At 33.4% G+C, this 17,024-nt stretch overlaps 3 protein-coding genes across 4 annotated transcripts; 2 read left to right on the top strand and 1 right to left on the bottom strand.

Annotated features, from left to right (window-relative positions):
- On the bottom strand, positions 2,038 to 5,297 carry LOC18611908. The gene is made up of 3 exons (XM_007048401.2): positions 5,182 to 5,297; positions 3,825 to 4,572; positions 2,038 to 2,668 (listed from the first exon to the last, which is right to left on the bottom strand). The coding sequence occupies exons 2-3, from the start codon at positions 4,382 to 4,384 to the stop codon at positions 2,254 to 2,256; spliced, it is 975 nt and encodes a 324-aa protein (XP_007048463.2). The 5' UTR covers positions 4,385 to 4,572; positions 5,182 to 5,297; the 3' UTR covers positions 2,038 to 2,253.
- Positions 5,369 to 14,967, top strand: LOC18611907 (tRNA uridine 5-carboxymethylaminomethyl modification enzyme MnmG). 2 transcript variants are annotated; one of them, XM_007048399.2, is made up of 13 exons: positions 5,369 to 5,702; positions 5,796 to 5,947; positions 6,053 to 6,144; positions 6,581 to 6,694; positions 8,066 to 8,396; positions 8,855 to 9,034; positions 10,099 to 10,179; positions 10,737 to 10,955; positions 11,120 to 11,262; positions 12,837 to 13,003; positions 13,510 to 13,727; positions 13,904 to 13,996; positions 14,386 to 14,967. In XM_007048399.2, exons 1-13 carry the CDS (start codon positions 5,510 to 5,512, stop codon positions 14,578 to 14,580), a joined length of 2,178 nt encoding a protein of 725 aa, XP_007048461.2. In that variant the 5' UTR covers positions 5,369 to 5,509; the 3' UTR covers positions 14,581 to 14,967. The 2 variants fall into 2 exon arrangements, with proteins under 2 accessions (XP_007048461.2, XP_007048462.2); XM_007048400.2 differs by lacking the exon at positions 10,099 to 10,179.
- LOC18611906 lies at positions 15,956 to 16,815 on the top strand. The gene has a single exon (XM_007048398.2). It carries the CDS (start codon positions 16,174 to 16,176, stop codon positions 16,735 to 16,737), a length of 564 nt encoding a protein of 187 aa, XP_007048460.2. The 5' UTR covers positions 15,956 to 16,173; the 3' UTR covers positions 16,738 to 16,815.

Genomic DNA, 17,024 nt, shown 5'->3' with positions numbered 1-17,024 from the left:
GTAAAAAGCTATCTTTAATAAAAAATCAAACTACAATTTATTTAAAGGAAAATGAAAACGAAATGAACTTTTTTAAGTTAGATGGAACGAGCTTAAATCATCTCGCTTATACGTGTTCATTATCCAAAAAAAATTAGTTAAATAATGAATTAGACAAACTGAATTCAGTTAGATCACTTATGTTGGTGTTCGTTTCTTGTATGTTCTTAATAATTTAATAACACAACTTTTATATTTTTTATTTGTTTATTCCAAGATAATTTAATTTACCAATTATGAATTCTATTGAAGTGTAAATTTTTAATTTCAATGGTTGAAAGGACTTATTTGAGGTCATGGAACAATTACATGCACTCCACCCAATGTAGGTAGGCTTAGTTCTCGTGATATTTTATTGTCAATCATTTTTCAACAGAATTAATTAGAGCATCTCAAATTCTTTATTTTCAGATTTAAGTCTTCAATTGATTGCTTTTATTCTTTTATTTATTTACTTTTATTTTTTAAAAAATTGTCCAAAAAATAAAACGTAACAGCAAGAAACAACGTAAATGTTTGATTAAAAAGGAGCAAATGGTTAAGATATAACTTTTATTGAAAAAATAATTATTCTATGCAAAGTAAATTCATATATGTTGTTTTTGGGTTTGTAAATCATGGATTTTGTTTAATTCTTCAAAGATAATGGTATTTATTTTTATATTCAAAACATATGTTGCTTACAAAAGTATAAAGCAAGCAATATTTAACATGTACGAGTATTTAACTGGTAGTCCTTAGGATAATTGGATATGAGTTTGAATAGTAAGTCAAAATTTTAATCAAATATATATAGGATTTGGATATCTATTATCTAGTTTGAGTTAAAATATCTAAAAAATAACAGGTAATATTTCGCAAATTTATAAAGTAAATTAAAAATTTGCCCTATATTTTAGAATATTCACATGATTCCTTCGAGTAAGGGTGGACCTATATTCATAGGAGTGGTGTCACAAGACACCATTCATTTACAAAAAAAAATTTACTCGTTATATAAGTTATCTAGAATTTTATGTACTTAATATACTAATGAACTCGCTAATTATTTTCCAATTTTGCAAGGGGTGGGATCAAAAACTCCAAATCAAAGTAGATTTATTAAAAAGTAATTAATATATTAATATTTAAATATTATATAAAAAGAAAAAAATTTCTTATATAATTTAAGATTTTAGTAAAAATGTCAAAATCTAAACTACTCTCCCTTTTAAAAAAATTCAAATTTTATGCTTGAGACCTCCTTTGTGTTGGTTCTTGGTTATGTTTTTCACTTTTTCATAACTCATATAGGTTTCAATTGTAAGTAATTTTCAACTTAAATTAAGTTTTTAAATACTTCATGTCTATTTTTTTGATTAATTTGATAGTTTGGATTCATAATTATAATCTTGCTAATAAAATATAATTATGAGTCATTTTTTTATTTATTTTGTAGATATATTGTTTGATTATTTGATATTTGTATTTAATTTTATGTGTTTGTAGATGCTTATATTTAATTTTGATCAATAATTAAAAAATTGTTATATTATTAGTTGTTGAATCTATTAATTTGTTATGTAAAATCATATTTTATTTAATTTTAATATTTTAGTTTATGCTAATGAGTAGCAATTTTTAACAAGTTTTTATAATTTTGGATAAATAAGTCATGAAAAGATAATTTAAAAGAAAAAAAAAATTGTCTTACCAGACTTAGATTTTGAACAGCAATAAAATTCTACTAATGATGTTACTTAATAATATTTTAAGTAAAATTGTATTGAATTTGATTTAAGTGTTCTTCAACAGATCTGAATTGAGAATTTTTTTTAAATAATTATTATTATTTTAATTAGAACTTCACTTAAAAAAATTTCTGATTCCGCCCTTATCTCGAAGAACTACTCTAAGCTCCCACATTCTGAGCCAATGTCCCAAGGGACTGATCTAAGCTCAAAAACATGAGAAACAGTTTCAAGCATACACAAGAAAAATACCATGCAACATTGAAACTAGTTGAATCAAATATGATTCGTGAAAATTGCTCTTGTACCATCCTCAGGTTTAGGTTATTAAACATTGTTCAAGTGTTAAAAAATACAAACAGCTTCTAAGTTCTTATGGTTCTATATGACTAGTGAGAATCACATTAAACATAAAACATAAAGAAGAAAGAAAAAGAAACGCTGCACAAAAATGCTGTTCCAAAGGGAGTCTGCATTACACCAACTAGGATAATTTTTGCTGAATTTGTTTCCCTAAATTTCCAAGCGGGCCATAACCTTTCTCTTTTACCTCTTCGCTACAGTTACAACTACTAGTGTTCAAATTTGTGCCACATTTAAGACATATACCCTTGCATCTTGGATCACAAACTGCATTAATCGTAATTTCCAAATGCACCATGTCTCTTATGTGCTTTGAAATATCAATTTCTTTTTCTTCAGGCGGAAAATAAAGCCGATCGTCCCAATCGATTGATGCATCATCATCTTCCTCCACCTCTTGGTTACTTCCATAAACAGATTTAAACCCTTCCTCAAAGGTTGCACCCATGTCAATGATTTCAGGCTCTTCAATGGGCTCTTCACTTAGCAGAACTGAGAAGTTGGAGAATATGCCCTCAGCAGCAGGCTCACCACACCTAAAACATAAAGTTCAATGCAGAGTCAATTAGATTGAGGAGGAAAAAAGTAAATAGAGGTAAAATTTATGCAGTTGAACAATAACAAAAGAGTGCCTCAGGCCAATGACACGTCACACAGATTTCTTTCTGAATATGACCAGTGGATGTAATTCGCAAAACATGAAACAAAGGGACATTTGAGGGATACAAAGAAGTCACAGGAACCCTGATAAGTGTTAACAATCACACAGGTGAACATAAAGATAAAAAATAAATGAGAGAAAAACCACTCTTTCATTCCTTTATTTCTTCCCCAATCCCTGGGTATATTTTTTCATATTTAACATTTGAGCGTTCTGGGTGTGTAAATACCATTTTAGTAGACATGAACTGACAGAAATTCTGTCAAGGCACCTACTTCATCTTCTTTTCATCTTGCCACATTTAACATTTAAGCTTTCATGCTAAGTAATATCATTTTAGTTTTTCATGAACCTGGAAACCATGTCAATGTCAAGGGTCTGACTTCACCTTCTTCTCATCTATGTCATATATTTCCATTTCCTTTCTCTTTCAATTTCTATCTTTTTCACAAAAAAAAAAGTAGCTAAGTCCATGATTGAGCCATAACAAGCCAGCTTAGCACAAGCTCACTGAAACTCCAGCTTAGTAGAGCCATCTATGATTGAGCCAGGCCTAAAAGAACTGATTACTCAGCTTGGCTTTGCTTGAAAACAGAATACACCATGGCTGCCAACAGCAATGACTTTTGTCAAAGCATAAAACTCAAGGCCCTATTAAACATATGATCATACAGGCATTGGATAATTTGTTAAATATCTACTCTGAGATATACAATCACATAAATGCTTTACAAACATCTAATAAAATTTGACAAGAATGTGCTTCTATTGCTTCTATTATGAACTAACAAACACATTCTATCTCATACATAACCAGAAATGTGTTTCCCACATTACAAAGTAACAATACATAACTTAGATATGAGTATAAAAATGTTAAAAAAAAGGACTTTTACCAATGAAATTTTAAAATAGTGAAATTGAAAAAAAAAGGAAAGGACATTAATAACAAATAGCAAGTTCAAAGTTGATTGGCAAACTTTAAGAAAAATCAGAGCATGAGCAATCGAAAGTAATTGGGAAAAAAATACCTATTGCAACCGAGAGTGATGACAGTTTTAATGATCCCATCAAGCCTCATCTTTTGCTTCTTCCTTGTCACATCTATGGAGATCTGAACAGGGGTTCCATTTGGATAATCTTTCACAGCTCTTGTGACCCGTAACCCCATAACCGAAGCCCTAGATTTTGAGATATCACTTGACAGTTTTCCTAATCCAAGCCTCTCTAAGGTTGTGCAATATTCCAAATGGGTAATAGAAGGGTTTCTCCTGTACATAACCGCCCCTTCCCATGGTGACCCTATGTCTTCAATATCTTCTTGATCTTCCCAATCAAAAGGTATTGTGTTTTCTTCAGTGAAATACTCACTATTTTGGTTGATGGAATCTCTGACAGGCTTCAAAACATTCAGTGATTTGCTTCTGAAATTTTTTTGGCTATTTAGGGTCACACTCCAAGGTAATTTGCAGTGAACAACAAAAGAACACGGAATTGAGAAAGCAGGTTGTTGGAATTTCTCATTACACGCTTTGAATAAAGTAAATTGTGAGGAAAAAGTTCCTGAGGATGATGATATTACAAGGGACATTTAGGGTCCTTAATATTACTGGAGCAAACTAATACTACAGAAAATTGATAAAGTTTTTGGGTAGACTAACTTGAATGCAGGAAAGAAAGGGGCCAAGAGATATGCAACTTGGAATTACTACAGAGGGTGAATCATGTAAAATATGGAGATAAATGATGTAAATATAAAAACCTGAGTCTGCAAAAGAGCTGAGCACACATTTAAGACAAAAAATAAATAAACAAATTAGTCAATATATATAACAGAAACTAAAGATGAAGAAATGCATACTTATTATAGAATTTAGAAATAATCTAAGAATGGAATAGAACCCTTTTAGCATGATACAAACACTTTAATCTGAATACATACTTCAATGGCTAATATAATTGAAAATGAAAACGGAAAAAAGACCCAACACAGGCAGCATTACAATGTAATCCTAGGGACGGAAGCCTAGTGCTCCCAGCGAAAATTAGTTATTCATAAGATGACTATATCTTTTAAATTTAGTTTTTTTTTTGTCTCTGTTTTATTTGAACATATTATGCCTAACTAGTTCTAGCTGGGATTATCTCTAAGTTTATTTATCAGGTGATTTTATCTTTGAAATATATTAAACTAAATACTACAATTAAAACAGAGTAAAATATCAAACTACAACAAAATTGCATGAGGCAACCCAACATAATTTCATGAGGATGAAAATTTGATATACAGTCAACAAAAAAAAAGCGGAAAGAAACCATATATTTGGTTAATAGCAAAGTAAGAAAATAGATTAGACGATAGAAAAATGAAAAGATTGGTGTATTTACCTCAATAATGAATGGATAAGGAGAAATGGGAAGCTCGAGAATGGCCTGAGAGGAAGAAAGAAAAAGGTGCAGCAAGGATAGAGGTAGGTGACGAGGCAGGGAGAGTAAGTAAGGAGAGACTGGGAAAAAAAATACATATATCCTATTTAACACAATCTATTTTAAGTTGACCCGAAAACACAGCCCGACCCGACTTGTATAATGCTTAATCCGATAGCATTGCCATTGCCGAAAGCTGCAGCCTCACAAGCAAATTGAACAGAGTTTCATTCTCTCACTCTTCACTCGTGAAACATTGGCACGTTCAGAGCCCCACGACACTATAAAAATGTCAATGTTATCCGTCCACCTCTCTCGCCTCACCCGCCACCACTTCCCTTTCCCTTCCCCTTCTTCCCTTATCTCTCCTTCCTCTCGCCGTCATCACCATGTCTTCGCCCCCTTTCCCCGCAATATTCGTCTCTCCACGCTCAAAAAATCCTCCCTCCGGTGCTTTTGCTCATTCTCCGCAACCGGTTCGAGTATGTATTGGTTCAGGCATTTCATCGAGCAGGTTTTGTGTTGGACAGTTGCTTACCTTTTAACTTAAAAATGTCTTATTGGCATGTTTTTAGATTGGAATGGCCATGTGGGGGCTGGCGAAGAGAAGTATGATGTTATTGTGGTTGGAGGAGGACACGCAGGTTGTGAAGCTGCTCTTGCGTCCGCTCGGTTGGGGGCCAAAACTCTGCTTCTCACCCTGAACATTGATCGGATTGCGTGGCAGGTTATCTTTTTCTTAGTGTTGTTTATTTCGGATCAAAGTTAAGAAATTACAGGCTATGGCACGAAATATTTGTTACTGACATAATTTGAGTTTTGTTACTTGCAGCCTTGTAATCCAGCGGTTGGTGGACTTGCAAAATCACAACTTGTGCATGAAGTGGATGCGCTTGGTGGTGAAATTGGAAAGATTGCTGATAGGTAATGTCCTCAAATCTCCAAGGTTTTCATTTTTGATCATTGTTCTTTTGCTTTGGGAAGCTAAAGCCTATAAGCAAAAAGTGTATGTGAATATAAAACCAAATATAATTTTTTTGAATAATTAAAAATTAAAAGAGTTGACTATTGTGAGATTTAAATTTTGTATAGAACGATTATGTTTGAATGTTGTGTTACATTTTAGCCATTTGCTCAATTTTTATCAAATATGATTTTGTTTTTTAGCAACATTTTAGGACGAACAACATCCATAGTAAAAGTAACAATCTCATTTTAATTGTTGATTACCATATTAACATGTTTTAAGTAAAACATAATCCTATCCTCAATCTCATTTTAGTCTGGATGACAATTAGTTTTTCGTTAATGTTATAGAAACTGTTATAACCCTCTTCATGTTTTACCTTTTTACCTTTAGGTGCTATTTACAAAAGCGTGTTCTCAATGCTTCAAGAGGTCCTGCTGTTCGGGCATTGCGTGCACAAACTGACAAAAGGGAATATGCAATGCAAATGAAAAATGTGGTGGAGAGGTAAGTTACTTTCGGTTTATTACTTTTTACACTTCCATTTGTAGCATCAATTATCAAAATTGTATTTGTAAACTGTAGTTTAATTTATTTTATTGAAAGTAAACCTCAATTTTGGAACAGCATTAACACTGTCTGATCAGCTGATTAACTTACCTATTCATGATGTTTCCCACTTATAGTTGGGCAATATATCTTATGTGAGCATTTATGATTGAATTGTTATAATATTCAAAGGCAATTGATAGAGTTGATAATGTTGATATTTAGAAAATTGTGATAAAAGGTATAAGTTCACATAGAAAAGATGGAGATGGGGAACTTAGAGAGAGTTCCAAATACGCACTCAATCTTTACAAACCATCTATATCTTGTAGGAGACTAGGAGTGACATGTTTTGATATAAGTATTTTATCTTAGAGATACTGACCTGAGATAAATCAGATGTTGTGATGAAAATATATGTAATTTTAATTAATCAACTTTGAAAAGTTGACTCTGTTAGTCCTTCCTTGCCTAGTGTTTACAGATTCAATTTCTGAAGGAAAAATAGTTCTGTATAATGGATACCATGTTTCATATAACAGAGGCATGGCATTCCTTTGTTTTTAATTATCTGATATTTACAGATTTAGTTTATGGAGGAGCATGTGCTTTCTGTTTAGATGATGAAACTGGGTCATATGCTCTCTGTTAAATGAATGAATAAACAAAGTAATAAATAGACAAGAAGGGGTGGAAAGAAGAAGCAAATTATGAGAAGGAAACATAGCACTAGAGAGAAATAGAGAGAGGGCATAGATAAAGTCAGTTATTATAGTAGCCCTTTTCTTACTCTTGCAGAAAAGGCATGTTGTTCTTTTTACGTAAAATTTGAAGTACAGCTAAAAAGATTTTAAAATTATTTAAAAAAAGGGCGATATCTAAGACATGGCTTTTGCCATTTCTTCCCTTCCAAATAAGCATGCTTGAGTTCCATAGGCTTGCCACTGAGCGAGGGTGCCTTGCCTGGAGAGTGCCGAGGTGCTTTTGATGTCTAGCGCTTGCCTGGAGAATGCCTTGACTGCCTCAGTTGTTTATTTTTCACATTTGTAGTTTAACTTGATTTTACTGATATATTTTTTTTTGAAAGTTGATTTTTCTGATATTGATTGGTCCATATAGTTATTAGAGAAATTGAAATAGTATACCAACAGCTTTTGGTAGTTGAGATCTTTTGTTTTCCCAAATCAGGTCCTATCAACTTGGTTTACCACTTTTTGCCTACTTTGTGCCAGATATCTATGTCATCAATAATTGAACATGCCCACATTCATGGATGAATATTTTGTATATTTGCTTTTTTCTAACCAGTGGGTTGGCCTCTATTTTCAGCACTCCAAATCTCTCAATTAGAGAGGCAATGGTGACAGATATTTTGCTTGGAAAGAATGACAATGTTGAAGGTGTTTGCACATTTTTTGGAATGAACTTCTATGCCTCTGCTGTCATCCTGACAACTGGAACTTTTATGAGTGGTAAAATATGGGTTGGTAGAACTTCTATGCCTGCTGGAAGAGCTGGTGAGTCTGCGTCTCATGGGCTGACTGAAAACTTGCAGCATCTTGGATTTGAAAGTGATCGATTAAAAACTGGAACCCCGGCACGAGTGGACTGCCGTACTGTTGATTTTTCTGGATTGGAGCCTCAGCATGGAGATGAAGAGGTCCTTCCATTTAATCTCATAAGTAGGTTCAGTGGATTAAAATTGTATGATTTAAGATATTAAATCATGCTTCAAAGTTTGCAACCTGCTAAAAGATGCATAATTTAAAAATTCTGGGGCCACATAGTAAAATTATCACATTCATGTAATGAGATAGGCAAAGTTTCTAGTTTCACTGAAGTGAGAATAGAACTTTCTAGTTTCAATCACACATAGCACTGTATTTGGCCCAGAAGGGACGGGCTGATTCCTGGAGCAGATAATTTCTGGTTTATGTTTTTTACTTTGATTAGAAGAACTACCTATTAACAACACAAGGTTTCATCATGCAATACTGTTAACTTGTAGGCTGCTTAGAACTTATTGTACCTTTACCTTTTAGTGGTTAATTGCAGTAGAAAGTTACTGCTATTTGTTATTCTTATTATTGTTTTTAAAAATGTGAATAATATTTGCAGGTCACCTGGTTTAGTTTTGATCCTGATTTCCACATTGAAAGGGAGCAAATGTGTTGTTATCTGACACGAACTACGAAGATTACCCACCAGCTTATTAAGGACAACTTGCATGAAACGCCTACCTATGGAGGATGGGTTGAAGCTAAGGGGCCTAGATACTGCCCTTCCATTGAAGATAAGGTAAACTTTATATTGTTTGGGTTATACTTTTATTGGTTGAACTAGCATTGAAAAGTCATTTTATGCAGTGTAGTACTATATTTATGCACGATTTCAGTTTTCCCTATTGGAAGTCATCCTTTTTAGTTTTTCACTCTTACCATGTGCTTCTTGGAGTTCCACATGATATCTTAAGTTCTTAAAGCGCTAATAATTTCACTTGTATTCATTATGTTTTATGATTGTACTTTTTTTGGTTGAACTGGCATTGAACAGTCATGTTATGCAGTGTAGTGCTATAGATATGCGTGGTGTTTCATGTATCCCTAGTTGAAGTATTCCCTTTTATGTTTTCAATCTTACTATGTGCTTCTTTGAGTTCTACATGATTTCTTAAATTTTTTAAGGAGCTACTATTTTTGCTTGAGTTCATTATGCTATAAGATTGTGAATTTTCATGTACTTCAGTTTAAAACTATTAGCAAGAATTCTTTGTCATACGGTGTGGCTAAACTCTAAGTTGTGCCTATATATATTATATGTTGACAACTTATGCTTGAGAAGATTCGTTCTATCACTGGAACTTTTATATGTTGACCATATGCTCATCTGATAGTTTATCTAGAACTCTGGCTCTTCTTACTCTTCATCTTTTTGAGATGCACGAGCAACCCATTAGCTTACACAAAGCGACTGCATTTTTTTCCTTCCCATTGATCATCAAGTGTTTGAAAAAGAAATGGCGCTGATTAGTTTTTGCTAGGTGCTGTGTAAATCCATGCTTATATAGTTTTATGGACTTACCTCAACTAGTTTCATGCAGTTATGAAAGTTATTATGGAATTAAAAACTGTAGTATCTCATCAAGCTATATTCTGATAATAGATTAAAGAATCTTCCATGTCTTTTAGCCTTTTCAAAAGAGTAATGTTTTTAACATGGTTTAAGGCTGCTGCTCCATTGCTGGTTCAACCTTGTTTGTTAATAATGTTTTTCAAGAAAAGCAATTTTTCTATTTAAGCATTTGAATTTTCTGAATAATGTAACTCGCTTTTGTTACATATTTTTCCCATTGGTTTCCATAGATTGTGAGATTTCAAGATAAAGAATCTCATCAGATTTTTCTTGAGCCAGAGGGTCGGACTGTGCCTGAGCTCTATGTCCAGGTAATGCTTTTGTGACTCTACCAATAATATGGGGTAAATGGGGCAAAGATAATTTCCTGGCTATACCTTGTGACTTGGTGGTACCTATCTCTTCCATTTTGTGTGGAGAGTTAGCATTTATAGATTTTTAGCCTAGGCAAATGGGTTAAGGAAAGGAAAAAAAGGATGACATTTGACTCCTTTTACAGGGATCCTATGCCATTTCTTCTTTTATTCCTCTTAACCTTTCAAATTATGAGGAAAGTTTGATTGAAACCACGTTCATTGAAATATCTCTTTTCTACTGAGTTTCTGAAACTGGTTTGATTCGTGTAACTACAATATGTGCATAGTTGCTATGTTGGGTTGTCCTATGAATGTTTTGGTTTCTGGTGTTTTCCACTGCTTCAATTATAGTTGTTGCATTCTTTGTTTAAGTGCGCTGAATATGTACTGGATTGCCCAAATATCATGTTAAAAGAGTCAGAGGTTACTTTTTAATATGTCCGTATAATGTGTATTCTCATGCATCTTCTTCTCTTTAACATACATAGTTCATTGTTTTATCACCTTCACAGGGTTTCTCAACTGGTTTACCAGAAAGACTACAGTTACCACTCTTGAGAACTTTGCCTGGACTTGAGAATTGTTCAATGTTGAGGCCTGCATATGCTGTTGAATATGATTATTTGCCAGCTCATCAGTGCTCTAGGTCTCTTATGACAAAGAAAGTTGAAGGTCTATTCTTCTCTGGTCAGATAAATGGAACTACTGGCTATGAAGAAGCTGCTGCACAGGTTTTCATATTTAATTTTCTAATTTTCTGCTGTACTTTATGGTGCCTTTACCAAGTGGAAAGAAAATATCTTATTAGACTTTTTTAAGTTTTCTTTATTAAATATCAACAAACCCTTGTGGCTCTTTTTTATTATTTTTCTTTTTTTGAATTTTTTTTGTACAGGGCATCATTTCTGGTATTAATGCTGCCAGACATTCAGATGGCAAGCCTCTTATTGTTCTTGAGAGGGAAAGCAGTTACATAGGAACACTGATTGATGATCTGGTCACTAAGGATCTTCGAGAGCCTTACCGCATGTTAACAAGGTAAGAAACCCAAATTCATGATATTGTTATGATTGTTTTCTACGACTTATCATGCTAATCCTTTTTGCTGTTGCTCTCATGTTTGAGAATAGGGCAATTTGTGGTTAAACACATTCCTCACATTTGCTGTTACATTTAGTTTCTCATGTTCAGATGTATATGAATTTCAGAGATCTTTTAATCCTCATTCAATTTCACAGACTGTTTTTATAATCGGTTGTTTCACTGTCATGTATTAGCTGAAGTAATGGTGCTTTCTGTGTTCTAGAGCTGGTGGTGATGCATGTTCAAAAAGGGATTTATTATCTTTTCTATATAATCATGCTTGAATCTACATTTATTTAGAGCTACTTTGCAGTCCTTTTAAATAGAGTTGTACATGGTTCGCTTTGTTTTTTCTTTAAAAAATTTTAAGTAAATTGAAGTATTCAGGTTTTCAATGAAAAAGAAAAACTGAAATAAAATAGAATTGTGGAAAAATCTGAATCAAACCAAACCAAGTTCTCATGGTTTGGTTGCTCAGTTTTTTTATTAGCTATTTTTTTTTGAAAGGCTTTTTATTAGCTATAATTTTATGACTTTATCTTTTTAAATTATAAAAGAAAATGCTTTTTTCTATTTTGTAAAAATAAAAATTAGTATTTCAATTAATAAAAGTTCAATTTGGTTTGGCTTAGATTATTTCAGTTTTTTTATTTCACAAGATGAAAATGAACTGAACTGAGTATTGTTATTGAAACCGATGCATTAAAAACTGTTCAAATACTAACTGCTTTGCCAAATCTTGGGTAGGGAAAAGAGGAGGAAGGAAAAAGATATATGTCATTCTATCCATGTGTCTCTTGAAAAAACCAAAACTTAGGGTTACACTTTAATTTTCTTGCTTGGTTTTGTGGGATCCCTCCTGCGTTGCTAACCCTGGAAAGAAAAAAAAAAAAAACTGAGGGAGAAAAGAAAAAAGCGCCAGCAATATTTCTTACTAAAATCTGTTTGGTTTGAATATGCTCTGACAAATTTTATGTTCTTTGATATTTGTACCATACCGAGCAAGATGATGAGTCTTGTTCTCCCTTACCTAGCATGTTGTTCAATAAATAATAGGTAATGAACTCGGAATAAATTTATATAATTTTCATAATAAAAATGATTATTGGTTTCTGAAGTAAATGCATAAATTTAAATTGGGGATGTGTTAACATTTTGAGGGATAGGAATCATCATGTAGTACTTAGCTATATTTAAAAAAGCCATCAATCCCAATTTTCTGAAAATCTTACCGGACTATTTTGAGACTAAGAAAAAAGAAAGGGAAAAAACTTTTGAAGAGTTCTTTCTATCAGCTTGACAAATAAATATCCTTTGTATCTCATACTCATTGTAGATTGTTAGCTGGATGTTTTCTAAGGATGTTTTAATAGTCTTGAGCTGCCTGCTACTTTTTGCTAGAAAAACACAATTCATCTGTTGACATTGAAACTAGGTTGATGTATATTTGACCTAGAAAAACTTGGCTTTAGCTCATCTTTATAAAATCTAATTGAGTCTTTTTTTTCCTCCTTTTCTCCCCTTTCTAGCCGTTCAGAACATCGATTACTTCTTCGATCTGATAATGCTGATAGTCGTCTCACACCTTTGGGGCGTGACATTGGGTTGATAGATGATAGGCGCTGGAAAATATACCAGGACAAACAAGCAAGAATTTCAGAGGAAAAAAAGCGACTGAAAACTGTCAGGATTTCAGGTTTGTATTCTTTCCCTTATTTTTTCTCCTCTTCCTAGACAGCTGGGAGCTTGAACTTGTAGATTTTCTATCAGGAACATTTTTTTCAAAGGGAAAGAAGACTAATTGCTGATGCATTTGGGAAGGAGTTTAACTTTTGTCGCATCTCTTTACTTGATTTATACATGGGGAACATTGCATGATAGGACCAATGAATGGCATCTCTTTCTTCGCAGCTACCCTTAAGAAAAATTTAACCAGAGCCAAATTGAAGAGAATTGCCATCATAGTGCATGGATAACGTTCCAAAACAATAATAAATTGAAAGGTTGGGTTGCAAATTTCGTGGCTCTTGTCAGTACCCTCATCTTTTCTAGTATGGTTGACTGCTGAATTCTTCTTTTCATCAAATTTCATCATTAATTTGAGCTCAACTTGATGTAATTCTTGATATTGTAATAAGTAATAGTAGAAGTTTGTGATTTGTTGGCATTCCAAAATGGGGAACATTTTCTGGTTGCTTTCAGGTGGAGACTTGGCTGCTGATGTTTCTCTTCTTTCTGGTCAACCTGTGAAGGACTCTTCAACACTAGAGAGTCTTCTTAAGAAACCACACATAGAATATAAAATTCTTGATAAGCATGGATTTGGGAACAAAATGTTATCAAGATTGGAGAAAGAATGTGTTGAAATTGATATAAAGTATGAGGGCTTCATTATTCGCCAACAAATCCAACTCCAACAGGTATGAATTTATAGTTGCAGCCTGAAACATCATTCTATTGCACCATAGCTCAAGGTATCCACCTCTATATACAATCATTTACATCGATACATTTTAGGGAGGGATTTATTTATGAACAATGTTGCCTCTTTTTTTTTTTGTCAAATTTTCAATCCTTATCTTTGTTGTGCTTGCAGATGGTCCATAAACAACATAGACAGCTTCCAGAGGACTTGGATTACTATGCCATGACAACTTTGTCTCATGAAGCACGTGAAAAACTCTCCAAGGTGAAACATTCACGTTTCAGTTCATGCTATAAAAGATGGACTGGAAATTCTTTCCCTTTGGGGATCATTTTTAGGCAGTCATCTAGTCGAAAGTAACTTGGCAAGTGATTAATGTGTGATCATCTGTGTGTGTGTGTGGTTGGCTTCACAATGTTTCACACTCAAACAATATTTAGTGATATTTCTTTTCCAGTTTTACCCAGAGTGGCTTGAAGACTCAACCATTAACCTGAATTAACTTGTGTTGTGGCTCAAACTAATTTGCTCATGGACTGAGTTAACAATTGAGAATTTGCCTGGATTAATTGTTCAAAATTTTGTGAAATCTGGTTCTCTGCAGATGAGGTTTTGATCAATTTGTAATTGACTTGAAATTTTAATCCTAACAGGTCAGGCCACAAACTATTGGTCAAGCAAGCAGAGTGGGTGGGGTAAGTCCTGCTGACATAACAGCTCTTATGATCATCCTTGAAACCAACCGAAGGAAAGGTCAAGAACAGAAAAGACACCAGATGCTTGCTTCTGTCATGGCAGATACCGTTGAAAACATGTCTGATACATTAACAGAGACAGTTAGCAATTAGTGGCAGAATTGAAGCCCCCTTTAACTAATTTGAACTTATGCATGTCTCACTGTCGTTGCAAGTTATGAGGAAAAATTTAGGAGCATGGAAATGCGGATGGGATGTGGACTCTTTAACAATTATACCCTTGAAGACCAAGTGTTTTGAAGATTTTTGGAGGCTATAGTTCTGCATTGGGACCAAGAATTGGAGGTTAGTTTATGTTTAGTCTACTCCTGAAATTTTAAGTGTATATTATCAATATTTTATCTTGGCACTTAGGTATTTTTTGTATCATTTAATGCCGTCTGTAAGTAGCACGAATATTCAGTCTGTAACTACCACACTTACTCTTGAATAATTTGTTGAAGCACTTTGGATTGAATTTACATTAGGGTTCTTGGGCTACCAATGCATTCCCATTTTATAAACCTCACTGCACATCTTTAGATATTCTCTTCTTGGCCCGAAGATGTAAAGTTAATTTTTCTTTTCTTATACTTGCATTAACCTTCTAGATTGAATTTAATATTAACTAATTAGTGGGACGAGAACAGTTCTATTCTGTCGGAGAAAAATGCACGTATAGAGATAATGAGCTTGGTTACTCTTTAGCTTTTCTTTATATTGAATGCATTATTTTTTTATAAATTTTTTCTGCACTTTCTTTTTATGGATAGTTCTTGTATTTGCAGTGAAAACTAAAAATGTGTTTCCTATTTGAATTTTATATTGCACTTAGCAATATATAAAATTTATATATTATTACTTAATTAAGTGTTATCTTTTCAAACCGTTTTTGCTAAAATTTTTGAACAAATACTTTGAAAAAAAATTATTTATTATTTGTGAAAAAAAGTGTTTACAAGCTTACATATTTAATGTGACCAAAATGTTTTAGACTTTTGGTAAAAGAAACAAAGGGAGGAAGGAAGAAGAAAAAAAAATTGAAACTTTTTGTCCTTATAATTTTTTTCTTCTTATTTTATTGTTAAATATTTTCTTTGAAAATTTAAAATTTAAATAATTTGTTCAAAAATAATTAAATATAAAGAATCTCAATCTCTACTTTTAAAAATAACAAAAATAAACACATGTTAGTGCATACAAAAAATGTATAATTATTTTATAAAATAAATTTCAATAATAATTTTCAAAATATTATTTAACTCTGCGACAACACGCTGATAATTTACCACCCTCATTTGGTATACAGCCAGAATTTATGTCAACAACAGTGACAAGCTAATAATTTTTAAGTATAAATTAAATTAATTGGTAGTCATAGGAGGCGAACATCAAGGTATTGCATGAACAAAAATATAATATAAACCAAACACGTTATCTTTCTCTTTCCCCCCCTCCCTCCGTAGTCTCCTTGTGGTTTTCACACAAATTAACCATATTTTACGTAAACAAACTTTTGAACACGTCTAAGTTCTAACCCAACCTAGGATAATCCCACCGTAGCCCTGCAACAACATCATCACCAACAAAACGCCCAGCAAAATCCCATCTCTAAATGGATCCATCCTTCCGATCCCATTAATCAGCAACATGGATCATGATGACAAAGAAACTCAGATTATTTGAACCTTCTTGTAGATTTCCCAAATGCCTGAACCAGATCCCACGGCTGGCCGCGCATACATATGGACCATCAGTTGCATTTTGTTTATTTGTATAGCTGCAGGAGGTGGCTGCCTTTTGGCCTACATGACCATTCCTGATTCACAATCCTCTGTATTGCTTCCTGCTCTTGGTTTTACCCTTGTTTGCCTGCCTTGGATATTTTGGATCACAACTGTAATTTATCGGATAACTTCGAGGGCCTTTGGATTCAGGATGGTAATTGGTAGCTTGTATGTTAATGGTAGTGTCCACAGAGGTGGTGGCGACCGTGGTGGAGGAGGCGGCGCAGCTGCCACTGTTAATGATATTAACGATGCACAAATTCTTGATGTCAGTGCAAAATCTCCACAGAGTTCTCCAGAGAATGACGGAAGGCACGTTCAATTTGGTGAAGCTATGGTGCTTGGTAATGAGAAAACTGGTGATAATATCCGGCAGGAAGGAAATATGAAGAGACCCGGTAGCTCTTCCTCAAGCAGTTCAAATGATATATCTGTTACTTCTCATGAGAGTGAAATGCCATTGGCCTTATCAATGGCATCATGATCAAACATTTGATATTGAACCGTTTACAACGTTAATTCCAGTGATGCATGACATGCATTGCAATGGGTTGGATCTCAAGCCATGATTACTACTTTTCATCAGGAAAGGCTTTTTTCTTTGCTTATATATATATAGATATATTTCATGACTGTAGATTATACTTATTTTTTAAGATCCATGTTGTGTTTTGTTGCTTGAATTCAATATGGAGATATAGCCCTTTTGCACAAACACAACTTTTTCTTCCTATGAAAAATGCACATTTGACCCTAGAAAAGAATGCATTC

Source organism: Theobroma cacao, chromosome 1 (assembly GCF_000208745.1).
Source record: "Theobroma cacao cultivar B97-61/B2 chromosome 1, Criollo_cocoa_genome_V2, whole genome shotgun sequence".
NCBI lineage: Eukaryota > Viridiplantae > Streptophyta > Magnoliopsida > Malvales > Malvaceae > Theobroma > Theobroma cacao.
The sequence above is the reverse complement of the archived record's forward strand: the minus strand, read 5'-3'. Positions and strand labels throughout refer to the sequence as shown.